The 12,190-nt window shown below is 52.5% G+C and overlaps 1 protein-coding gene across 2 annotated transcripts; it reads right to left on the reverse strand.

The window, feature by feature from the left end:
- Window positions 1-1,626: 1,626 nt before the first annotated feature.
- LOC101677996 (cathelicidin antimicrobial peptide) lies at window positions 1,627-3,790 on the reverse strand. 2 transcript variants are annotated; one of them, XM_004760748.3, is made up of 4 exons: window positions 3,575-3,790; window positions 2,816-2,923; window positions 2,607-2,678; window positions 1,627-1,833 (listed from the first exon to the last, which is right to left on the reverse strand). In XM_004760748.3, the coding sequence occupies exons 1-4, from the start codon at window positions 3,773-3,775 to the stop codon at window positions 1,705-1,707; spliced, it is 510 nt and encodes a 169-aa protein (XP_004760805.2). In that variant the 5' UTR covers window positions 3,776-3,790; the 3' UTR covers window positions 1,627-1,704. The 2 variants fall into 2 exon arrangements, with proteins under 2 accessions (XP_004760805.2, XP_012916214.2); XM_013060760.2 differs by having other exon boundaries at window positions 1,627-1,857.
- Between the last annotated feature and the right edge of the window lie 8,400 nt (window positions 3,791-12,190).

The raw sequence follows: 12,190 nt of genomic DNA on the forward strand, positions 1-12,190 counted from the left end.
TGAGCACGACTCCACCATCCTCCTCCTAAAAGCCATGAGCTCATGTGCTCTGGGGCTGGAGCTCGTGTTATGGGGCAGTCTGATGACAAACAGTATGTCTAGAAGCAGGCAGAGGCTAAATCCAGGCCCATGGAGACATTTCCATATCCACCCTACTGATTTATTTACTTTTCAACCACAGGCTCTTATACCAATCAAAAGCTTTAAAAACAAAAACAAACAAACAAACAAAAACTCCAAAAATCTGGCACCGAGATCACAAAGAGGGAATATATTGTTGATCCTTGGAGCAGCACAGTGACGTTCCGCAGGAGATGAGCAGATGCCCACAAGGCCAAACTCTACTCCTCTCTGCTCACAGGTGGCATCCGGCTTGTTACAAGGCACCAGTCAATGCACCTGACCTTCCTGTGCGTGCTGGGGCTGCTCCAGGGAACGTAGCCCCAAACTCTGAGCTCCCATCAGTAATTTTCACCGTGAGACCACAGGTAGGCTACACGCTTCCTCTGCCTCATGTTTAAAGACCTTCCAGTCTCAGGACGCCTGGGTGGCTCAGTTGGTTAAGCAGCTGCCTTCGGCTCAGGTCATGATCCCAGTGTCCTCGGATTGAGTCCCACATCGGGCTCCTTGCTCAGCGGGGAGCCTGCTTCTCCCTCTGCCTCTGCCTGCCATTCTGTCTGCCTGTGCTCGCTCTCTCCCCCTCTCGCTCTGTGATAAATTAAAAAAAAAAAAAGCAGTTTAAAAAAAAAAGACCTTCCAGTCTTGAGTCACCAAAGTCATCCTTGGATTAATCAGAAAGTTCGTGTTATCCACAGCCCAACCTCTCCACTAAAGGAAGAGAGGGACTGCCATTCCTTGGGTGCCTACTATGTGTTCTGGAGGGGGCAGCCCACAGCCTCAGTGACTGATACGGGTCAATGTCACCAGCGGCTCTGACCCTCTTTTTTTTTTTTTTTTTTTTAAAGATTTTATTTATTTATTTGACAGACAGAGATCAGAAGTAGGCGGAGAGGCAGGCAGAGAGAGAAGGGAAACAGGCTCCCTTCTGAGCAGAGAGCCCAATGCGGGGCTCGATCCCAGGACCCTGGGATCATGACCTGAGCCGAAGGCAGAGGCTTTAACCCACCGAGCCACCTAGGCGCCCCCAGAGTTAGGCTTTACATGGGGAATTGGAACTTTATGGGAATTGCACGAGCAGGCTGACCTTAGAACCCAGCCTGCCAGAGACAGAACTGCCTGTGTTTGAGAGAATGCCTGGCCCCTCCCACAGCTGTGATCTCTATGGGAGCAGGAACAGCTCTTCAGCCTTTCCACTACCACTACACACAGGGTGCATCTCCTTCATCACTGCTGGGTGTTCAACGAGGATGGTGGGAGGCATTTGAAGGGCATGGGGAAGAACCCTGAGAATGGAGACACCGTCCTTGCCCTCTTAGCCCTCCAGCCTCACCCCATGCCCTTCTGGGTGGAAGAGCGGCGCAGACTTTTGTGTTTTGCATGCGTGTGTGTTCGCGCACACACACAAGCGCGCGCGCACGCGCACACACACGCATACGCGCACACACGCACAAGCCCTCCCAGGATTGAAGATTCCGTCACGGTAAGTAAGAGGCAAGACAAGTAAAATTGAAGCTTGGAGGAAGTTGCTTTCACAAAAATTTATTTTTCAGGGTGTAGAAACCCGAGCCAGGGCAAAGCAGACCCTTAGGACTCTTCCTGGGGCAGCTGATACTTCGTAAAGAGTCCCCTGATTCTCCTGCCAATTCTGCGAATACCCCGCCGCGCTCTCCCGAGGAGATCGCGCAGCCCGCCGTATTTGCTGACTTCCAGGTTCTGTGCATCAAAAGGAAACACATTCTTTATGGGAGCTGGTCTGGACCCAGGGTCAAGACGAAACCCCTCCCATCCTAGACACTCCCCTTCTTGGGCCACCCCAAGAGCCTTGGGGCTCCGGGTCATCCTCTGGCTCTATCCTTCTGTTAGAGTATGTGCTGGATTGAATCCCTGCACCCATAGAGAAAGAGACTGGCCTAGGGAAGGCAGGGGACTTCGCACGGTCTCACAGCTGAAAGCTTATTACTCAAACTAGCTCTCAAGCCTCAAAAGGAGTCCAAATCCCCTGGAGTGTTTGTTAAAGTACAAATTGTTGGGCCCCACCCCAGAATTTGATTCTGCAGGTCTGAGGGGGGCCTGTGAATTTGCATTTTTAAAAAAGATTTTATTTATTTATTTGACAGACAGAGATCACAAGTAGGCAGAGAGGCAGGCAGAGAGAGAGGGGGAAGCAGGCTCCCTGCTGAGCAGAGAGCCCAATGCGGGGCTGGATCCCAGGACCCCTGAGAAGGCAGAGGCTTAACCCACAGAGCCACCCAGGTGCCCTGAGAATTTGCATTTCTAACAAATTCCCAGGTTCTCAGGATCACACTTTGGGAACCACTGTTCTAAAGGGTTGTAGAGACAGTCCTGGAGACCTGAGGCTCAGGTTAAGGGAGAAGCCCAGGGTAGGAAGGGCTTCCTCTGCCTGGATGTGACAGTGGTTAAGTGGCCCATAGGATGTTCTATACACCACTCCCATTAACCCCTGCAACCCAGAAGGGGCCACTCACCTCCTCACAGCTGATGTCAAAGTAGCTCTTGTCTTCATCCAGGCTGACTGTCCCAGCACACTGTTTCACCAGCTGAGAAGAGGAGGCTCTGGGTCAAATTGGAGCCTCCGTGCCATAACCTCCCAGCCTCACCCCAGTGGCTGGAAATATTCCCAGGAAGCCACTTGCTCAGCTCCCAGGGGGGCATCTGCCAGCACCCCCAGCCTTACCCCATTGTCCTTGAAATCACACTGCTCCAGGGGCTGCTGTGTTGTCTTGGGACACACAGTCTCCTTCACAGTGAAGCTTGCTGGCTGTGGGATGTTTGGGTTCTCGTCCTGGTCAGGGGAGGAAAGTGGGAAGACCAGACTCAGGCTCATGTTTGCCTTCTCTAATCTATATCCCTGCCCAGCTTCCCCAGCCCATGCCCCCCACCAACCTCCCAGCTAAGAGAGCAGCCTTTCAACAGCCCCTGCTGTGTGTCTGATACTTGCTACATGCTAAGGCACAGAGGTGAGGAGGGCAGAGCCCATTTCCGCCCTCCCCAAGCTGAGAGCATGAGCAGACCTCAGACAAGCTCTAATGAGTGGCACCCCCTTGTCAGGGGAGCCGCAGGAAAACAGGGGTCTCCTGGAGAAAAAGACATTGCCACTGGAATCTCAAGGCTGAGCAGAGCCCTTCCCAGGGCAGGGAAGTCACATCCCAGAGCCAGTAATCCCACTCATCCCCAGAACTTCCAGAAGGCTGAATGGAATTGGCATCTCTTCACACACAGCAGAGATTCTAAGGCAAGAAGCGCTCATGCTGGGGGGGAGGGGGGGGTTGGGAGGCAGCACACAGCTCTGGGAAGGTTTCCTGGAAGAGGTTGGACCACACTTAGAGAAAAGCCTTCTTGACATGAGCAAAGCATGAACAAAGGAAAGGACAGCACGGACATCCTGGCTGGCCAGAGCAGAGCGTCCCTCCCACTGCCACCCTCCCCGACTCACTCCTTGAGGCTCTGAGTTCAGCTTCAGGAGACGGTAGAGATTCTCATCTGAGGACCGCTGGTTTAAGCTATCCACAACACGGAGCACAGCCTCCCTGTAGCTCAGGGTCCGTGAGGTGGCCGGAGTGACCACCAGGCCGAGAAGCAGTAGTAGCAACAGTGACCACCGCTGCAGGGAGGTGCTGTCCCTCTGGGTCTCCATGGTCCCCAAGTCGACCTCCTCCCAACCTGCAGGTCCCTCCTTTATACCCAACCTGAGTGTGATGCAAAGACCCAACCAGGAGCCTTCCTGACCCACCCATCACTGGCTGCCTGCCAGGATGTGGACAGAGGCTTGCCTCAGTCCCTCCTGTGGTTGCCTCACGGGGCTTGCTGGACAGCGGGCAAGAGGTCCTCACGTGTGACTAAAGAAATAGTTTCTCCATCTCCCTGGCAATGTGTTGGCCTCTCCTGGGCCCCACAGGGGAGTGTCATGGCCAGGGATGCTCAAGAGAGTTGAGTACCCCGGAAAAAAAGGAGACAGATAGCTGTCCAACATCCTTCTCCCCAGGAATCACGGTAATATAATATATTCACCACTCAATCTCCAGCTCTAGGCATTGTCTTGCATCCAGTTGGCACTCAGCTCATGTTTGATGAATGAATAACAGTAACCACCCCTCCTCTAGAGCCTGACCACCCCCTGCCCAGGCAGTTGTAAGGGAAACCTTCAAGGCCACAACATCCTGTTCTCTGGACCCAGCCCTTGGACAGCTCAGGGGCTCAGCTCTGGCTGTCCCCCTTTCTTGGGTCATCTCCACTGCCTTTCTCAGCCTGAAAATGGCCCATTGCCCTGGCTCCTCCCCACCCAAGCCCGAGGAAGGGTCATCTACCTTCATGGACCCCCTTCTTCACTCTCTGACACTCACGCTGCCATAGGCTGGCCAGCCCTCACTGGATGCAGTGGTCCCTCTCAAGCCTTGTCTTTACCTGCACAGGCACTGATGACCCCTGCTCCACTGTCCCCTGATGCCACTCTCCTGGTTTCCCTCTCATGTCCCTGGTACTCCTTTTCAATCTCCTCCAAGGGACCCTTCTCTTAATATGGATGGGGGGGGGGGGTTTGCAGAATTGTATCCTGAGCTGTTTCTCTTCCCAGTCCTCTCATCTCCCTGGGGACATCCCCTCTCAGGACACCAGTTATGAGAGACAGACCTGGTCTGTATCTCTACATTCAAGACCCCCATGAATACCCACTGCTTGTCTACACTAGGTCTGCTGTTTTGCTCAGTGCCATTGCATGAACCCTGAGATGAAAGCTTGTGGTGTGCCCTGCCTGGTCCTTCTTCCTGGGAAGACCTCCCCCGTAGCCCCCTGTGCTGGTTTCTTTCCTTTTCTTTTTTTAAGATTTTATTTATTCATTTGAGAGAGAGAGAGAGCACACATAAGCAGGGAGAGTGCCAGAGGGAGAAGGAGAAGCAGGCTCCGTGCTGAGCAGGAAGCCCGATGCGGGACTCAATTCCGGAACCTTAAGATCATGACCTGAGCCAAAGGCAGATGCTTAACCGACTGAGCCACCCAGGCGCCCCTTTGTTCTGGTTTCTGTCATCATCTTCTTTCCTCTGGAGTGTGACCATAATCTCCTGACTCCACTTTCTCTAGGTTCCGGACTCTCCCCAGGCCACAACCTATCATGCACAGCAATTTTCTAGGGGCTCTTTCAAACCCCTGCCTTTAGGAGCTCACATGCCTCCTGAGCTGGTATCAGAGCCTGGAGTCTTTTTCTTTTTTTTTTTTTTTAAAGACTTTATTTATTTATTTGAGAGAGAGAGAGAGGGAGAAAAAGAGAGAGAGCATGAGCAGGGGGAGAGGGAGAGGGAGAAGCAGACTCCCACTGAGCAGGGAGCCCGATGTGGGGCTTGATCCCAGGATCCTGAGATCATAACCTAAGCTGAAGGCAGGCACTTAACTGCCTGAGCCACCCAGGCACCCCCAGAGCCTGGAGTCTTTTGTTCCCCCTTGCCGTCACCCGCAGTCCTGCACACCCCAGACACCAGGATGCCCTATATATGCAAACGGCCCAGACCCCTCTGAGCCGCCTCCTCTTGCTTGACCTCTGCACCCAATCCCTCCGCTCGGCATGCCCTTCCACCTTGTGAAGGCTCCCCTGAACTCTGACCAGTCAGAGCAACCTCCTCCTCTTTGCTCCTCTTTGCTTCCTTCAGAAAGTCTCCTCTGAATTGACCCCAAATGACTCTCTCTGTCCAATGCTCTGGTTGAGACCTCAGGCTAGGGTGGCTGGGTCTGGGGGGTGTGGAGAGAGCACCGCTGGGAGAAACCATCAGCCAGAGTAACAGAAGGGTCCAGAGGCCATGCTAGTCCCAGCTCCCCTGTGCAACGGCCATGAGGCTGTGAGCCTTGGGGAAGTTTCTGGCTCCAGCAGCCCATGGGACTCTTGGGGGCTAGGGCAGGGCACCTCAGAAGGTGGCATCTTGGATGCATGATGCTGGTTGCACACTCAGTCTTGGGAGAAGGAAGAAGAAATGGGCTGCTGTGCAACCTAGTTTCACAGGCCAGCTGTTGCCTCAGTGGCCTCTTGGTCAAGCAGGGCTTCGCATCGGTTCTGCCCAGACTCCGCAATTCCCACTGTGCACCTCTCCCCGCTGCTGGACCGGACCGCCAGACGACCTCGAATGGGGGCATCGTGAGCACCATCTTTTCCTAGCTGTGTGACTTGGAGCAAGTTGCTTTGTTTTCCTGGGCCTCGGTGGGCTCTCCTCATCTTCAGGATGGGATTACATGTCCTGTAATGTCTGCATGGGGACACATGTGTCCTGTCACATCTTGCCCTCCCGGGGAGTTTTTGTGAGTGAGGTCAGGGTCAAGTCTCCTTGCCCAGCAGTGACTCGAACTCAACCATATCCCAATAGGTGCATGCCCACATGCAGGTTTGGGAGCTGTGCCCTCCTTGCCAGCACCAACACCCACTGCCCCAGGGTCCTGTTACATGTTTCCTCAGAGTCAGCCTCTCTGGGAGGTCTGGCCCAATGTCACCCCCAGCTGGCATCTTCTATGATGCATCCCACACCCAACATCAGGATGGAGGCAGCTCACCAACCTTCCCTTTAGTCTGAGGCTGGTCCCCAGGATAAGGCTACCTATCCCTTTAGGCAAGAGTCATGAAGGCCTGAGCTGCCCCCTCAAACTTGGACTCCCCAAGCCACTCCATCTGTCTAGCCTCCCCCCAGGGCTTCTCAAATGTGCCAAGTCTGTCCCCCAGACAGAGGCTCCTGAGGGCAAGACTCTGCATTCCCTTCATCTCACAGGTTCCCTAGGGGACAGGACCCATTTCATCTTTGGGCCCCTCTTGGGACCCAGCACTGGGCTCTGCCCTCAGAGGGGTCCAACAACCAATGCATCCAGAGCCAGGTTTAGAGAACAGCCATCAAAAGAAAAGCTACACATCATGGGGGTGCTGATGTGTCATTTCTAGAGCATATGCCTTTGTTTCCTGGAGTGATTCCCTAGAGGGGCCTGGGACATGGTGTCCCAGGAATCTCTGTCCGGCCAGAATGGGGAAACCCAGATATTGCCCGGATTTCAGCTTCTAGGGCCCATCTGTCTTCCCCTGGTGGTGGTTGCAAGGTATATGGTGGGGGAGACTGGAAGTGTCAAACCAAAGAATGTGTCCTCCTGGGAAAGGCCAAGGCCACTGTGGGCAATCACACCCTGGCCTGTGCAAGAATACCCACACGGGGCCAGGGCCCCATTGCAAAATCAGATTTCCCATCTCCACATTTGCCGCCAATGAGGAAGATGAGGCCTTCAGCTTCCTGACCTGGGCAGCCCCTCCTGCTTGCCTGGTGACCTTGCCCAGCTCCATTCCCCATTCCCAGCCTCTTCTTGCCAGTGATCCATAAACCCTGTGCTGCTCCAACATTTCTGTGCCTCCACGTGGCTGGGGCCAAGGCAACATGCACCTGTAAATTGTATCTGTTGCCTGTGGCTGTAGGGATTGGGAAGCAGATGCCTCGTCCCAAATCAACTTTTTTGTTGTAATAGCTTTACTGAGATATGACTGACGTGCCACACAGTTCACCCATTTAAAGTGTAAAGTTGGGGAGGCCTGGGTGGCTCAGTGGGTTAGGCCTCTGCTTTTGGTTCAGGTCACCATCTCAGGGTCCTGGGATCAAGCCCCTCATCAGGCTCTCTGCTCAGTGGGGAGCCTCACTGGTTGCCCTCTTTCTCTGCCTCTCTGCCTGCTTGTGATCTCTCTCTCTCTTTGTCCAATAAATAAATAAAGATCTTAAAATGATACAGAACACTAAACAATCAAATTTAAAAGTGAGAACATTAAAAAAATAAAGTGTAAAGTTGATGATTTTTAGAATACTCACAAGTTCTGCAAACCAGTACCACAGTCAGTTTTAGAACATTTTCATCATCCCCAAAAGAAACCCCCTGGAGGGGCACCTGGGTGGCTCAGTTTGTTAAGCATCCGACTCTTGATTTTGGCTCAGGTCATGGTCTCAGGGCTCCCGAGATTGAGGCCTACCTCGGACTCTAGGCTCTTCAGCGTGTCTCTCTCCCTCTCCCTCTGACCCTCCCCCTGATTCCTTGTGCATGCTCTCAATCTCTCTCTCCCTAAAATAAATAAGTCTTTTAAAAAAAAGAAAACACTGTGAGCAGTCACTCCCCATTCCCCGCCCCCAGCAGCACTCCAAGCCCTAAGCAATCACTAATTTACTTTCTGTCTCTATGAATTTTCCTATTCTGGACATTTCATATAAACAGTTTCATTTCTTTCATTTAGCATAATGTTTTTAAGGTTTCTCCATGATGATTTCTGAATGATCCATTCACACAGTTGATAAAATTTACTGATTTGTCCAAAATGTACTCATGTATCTCTATAGGGGATGAGGGGAGGAATGGAGTCACAGGGCCTGAGAATGTCAGAGGGGCCAGGCCTCCAGTGTTCCCGGAACCCCAGCCTCCCTGTGTCCTCAGCCTCCTCCTCTCTGTCTCCCTCTTTTCAGGTTCACCACCCCAGTTTATGTTTCCATGTCTGCTCAAATTCATTATGAAGAGACATAAAAGCAGACCCAGTAGCACTGCAGATAAATCTTCAAGTGTTCAAACCAATCTCCTATAACTTGAATTCCTGTAAATGGTACAAAATGTTTGAGGGCCCTCTTTAATTAATTAATTGATCACTTCCTAGACTTTCTGAATTGCTCAGTCTGAAAAACAGAGCAGTATTCTTAAGACACTAAAAAAAAAAAAGTCACATCAGAAAAATTACTCAGTCTTTAAGGGACATCAAAAGAACTAAAATTTTCATTTATACAGAGCTAGTTTTTATTGTATAGCAAAAAAAGACTATGTTCTATGATAAAAAGACTAACCCTCAAGAAGAATAAATTCCCCAAACTCAGCATTCAATCTCCTTAACATATCTGAGAAATGTGTTCATAAGAATATATTAGGAATGAAGTGTCATTAAAACAAAGTGTTGGTAATGTGGCGCGCTCTGATGGGATGAGGCCACCAAATGTGGGACAGCCCTACTGGGTAGAGGCCAGCCTTGTAGGCAGGAAAGAATTCACCCAAGGCAGAACAAAGGAGACAGAAGTGTATCGAATATATTGCAAGGTAGCTGAGGTCAGCACCTGGGTGGGGGAGGGGGCTGTAGTTAAGAGAGAAGGTGAGGAGGTATGGGAACATACAGAATCCCCCTTTCCTGGTACTAGTGTCCGGTGTCCGATGTCCCGGTTAGTAAGCCAGTGGTCAGCTAGGGCTCACGGGATGTTCTGAGGTGGGCCACCTAATGGGCCTGTTTGTATAAGGTTTTCAATGCTCCATGGTTGCCTAAAAGTGGTCTCTCCAGGTAAATTTGGTAAATTAAGCTATTTAATCCTTAGCCAGCGGACTGCTTTTGCTAGGGAGCAGGGCTCAGTCAGGTCCCCGGGGAATCCCTCTCTGCTCCCCAGGATCTCTCTCCCTGTCCCCCCCCAAGCCCTCACCATACTCTGTGAGATTTTCTCTCCAGGGTCTCACTCTGCTCCCTTGAGTCTCAGTGTGATTTCCAGGGCCCCTCCCGCTCTTCCAAATGTCCCCTGGGTCCCCACACCCTCACACGTGGGGCTGGGGCTGGGGCCGAGTCCACATGGCAAGGACTCTCCGGCTTCTCTGAGCAGCGGCCCTCCTGGGATTCTGGCAGGCTTGGCTTGCGGCAGCTGTTTTGTGGAAAGGCAGGGTCCTGGGCAAAAGTTCCAGGTTCTTAGCTGCAGACTGAACAACAGACTTCTCTGTCAAATAAATAAATAAAATCTTGGGAAAAAAAAAAGAAAGAAAGTAAGAGCTCTGAACAGGCACAAAGAAGTGCGTATCAATGCCATCGCAACTCCCCATTGCTCAGAAGGAGTCACTGAGGTCCCCAGAGAGAGGCAGAAGGGGGCTTAGCAAGGTCACAGATGTGGCAGGGGCCATGCTGGCTGGGGCTCAGCCCCCACAGCACACACACCCCCACCCCGCACCCCGTCATCGGACCCTAGGGGGCACTCTGGAGCTTTGTGAGCTGGCCTCTGGCCTCCCTGCCAGCCTCCAGCCCTTCCAAGCCTGAACCCGCCCAGTGGGCCGCCCCCTCCAGCACAGGCAGCTTTCCTCTGCTGGAGCACCCTCTCCCCCACTCCCCGCAGCCCAGCCTCCCTGACCTGCCAGAGTCCTACCCTCCTTCAGAACAAGGCTCCCCTCCTCAGGAAAGCCCACCCTGACTGTCCTTGGCCCCAGCTCCTGGGGCTCCCTGAACACAGCTCTCTTTCAGCACCGTGCCCCACAGTGCAGTCTCTGTGGGGCAGTCGTGAGTCTGTGAGAGGTGTGCAAAATATATTAGGATGGAGACAACAAGTACAGAACCCCTCTTGGGGCATCCTGAGGAGATACGGAGTGAGCTGATTGTGGTGCTGTGCTCCTGAGAGGGGGCAGGTGGGGAAGGGCGTGGGGAGGCACAGCAGAAAGACCTGAGGTAGGAAAAAGAGTTGAAGTCTTAGGCTGGGATACCTGACTGGCATGGCGGCCGGGTCCATTTCCTTGTCTGTCTTCCTCCAGACGGTGGGACCCCCAAGGGGTGAGACCAGCTCATCTGTGGCCCAGCTCTGAGCAGCCCCGGACCCCAAGGCACTTAGTATGGGGTGGATAGTGGGGCGCCCTGCCGTGTGAGCTCAGGAAGGGACACTCAGGATTGTCCCAGCTCCACCCCCCCAAGGGGGCACGGGGAGCTGAGCCAGGAAGCCCGTGAGCATCCCAGACTCCACCAGGGTCCTTGTCAGCTTTTGCACAAGTGAGCAGGGGATCCAGGCAATGTCTCCCAGAAAGAAACTAGGGAAACTCCTCAAGAAAGTGGATCTTTGGGGCGCCTGGGTGGCTCAGTGGGTTAAGCCTCTGCCTTTGGCTCAGGTCATGGTCTCAGGGTCCTGGGACCGAGCCCCACATTGGCTCTCTGCTCAGCGGGGAGTCTGCTTCCCCCCCCCTCTCTCTGTCTGCCTCTCTGCCTACTTGTGATCTGTCTGTCAAATAAATAAATGAAATCTTAAAAAAAGAAGAAGAAGAAGAAGAAATGGATCTTGGGGCACCTGGGTGGGTCAGTGGGTTAAAGCCTCTGCCTTCGGCTCAGGTCATGGTCTCAGGGTCCTGGGATCGAGCCCTACATCAGGCTCTCTGCTCAGCAGGGAGTCTGCTTCCTCCTCTCTCTCCATCTGCCTGCCTCTCTGTCTACTTGTGATCTCTGCCAAATAATTAATAAATAAATAAATAAATAAATAAATAAATAAATAAATAGTGGATCTTTTCCATCTGCAAGGACATGGACAGAGCTGCAGAGTATAATGGGAAGCAGAATAAACAACCAGTCGGAGACAGACACATACCGTGTGATTTCACTCATCTGTGGAATTCAAGAAACCAAACAAACGAGCAAAGGAAAAGAGAAAGAGAGAGGAAGCCACGAAACAGACTCTTAGCTACAGGGAACAAACTCAGGGTTACGGGGGTGGGGGAGGGAATGGGTGAAACAGGTGAAGGGGATTAAGGAGGGCGCTTGCTGTGATGAGCTCCCGTGTTGCATGGAAGTGCTGAATCGTTACAATGCACACCTGAAACTGATATAACACTATATCGTTAACGAATTGTAATTAAAATTGAAAAAACAAAAAGGGGTTCTTCTGCCCCTCCCCCCGGGGGTAGGAGTGGGGGTTAGAGAGATGGGATTGGCTCTAGGAAAGTGGGTTCTGATGAAGGCCACGCCATGAAGCGGCCAAGGGCACAGAGGCTGGGGCTAGGTGCCCAAGCTGAAGTCCCAGCTCTGCCACTGACTTGCTTAGTGCTTTTGGGCAAGTTGCTTCCCAGCTTCTCTGTCTGTCCATTTTCCTCCCTCTAAAGTTGGTCTTGGTGAGCACAGACCTCAGTGGCTGATAAAGGATGAGGTCTGATAAAGGAGTCCAAGCAGATAAAGAACGTGGTCCATTATAGATGTTAAAATCAACAGGGGGAAGAGCCACCCCCCAAGGGCTGATCAGGACCATAGACTCCAGGATCAGGCGGATGGGTGTTTGAATCACTGCTTTACCGCTCACTAGCT

Source organism: Mustela putorius, unplaced genomic scaffold, assembly GCF_011764305.1.
Source record: "Mustela putorius furo isolate JIRA1106 unplaced genomic scaffold, ASM1176430v1.1 tig00000095_pilon_pilon_pilon, whole genome shotgun sequence".
Lineage (NCBI taxonomy): Eukaryota > Metazoa > Chordata > Mammalia > Carnivora > Mustelidae > Mustela > Mustela putorius.

Coding starts and splice junctions, on each gene's coding strand:
- LOC101677996 (XM_013060760.2), bottom strand. CDS start 3,775: ATGGAGACCCAGAGGGACAGCACCTCCCTGCAGCGGTGGTCACTGTTG. Junction 2,924..3,574: donor TGAACTCAGAGCCTCAAGGA/GTGAGTCGGGGA, acceptor TCCCCTGACCAG/GACGAGAACCCAAACATCCC. Junction 2,679..2,815: donor GTGATTTCAAGGACAATGGG/GTAAGGCTGGGG, acceptor TCCTCTTCTCAG/CTGGTGAAACAGTGTGCTGG.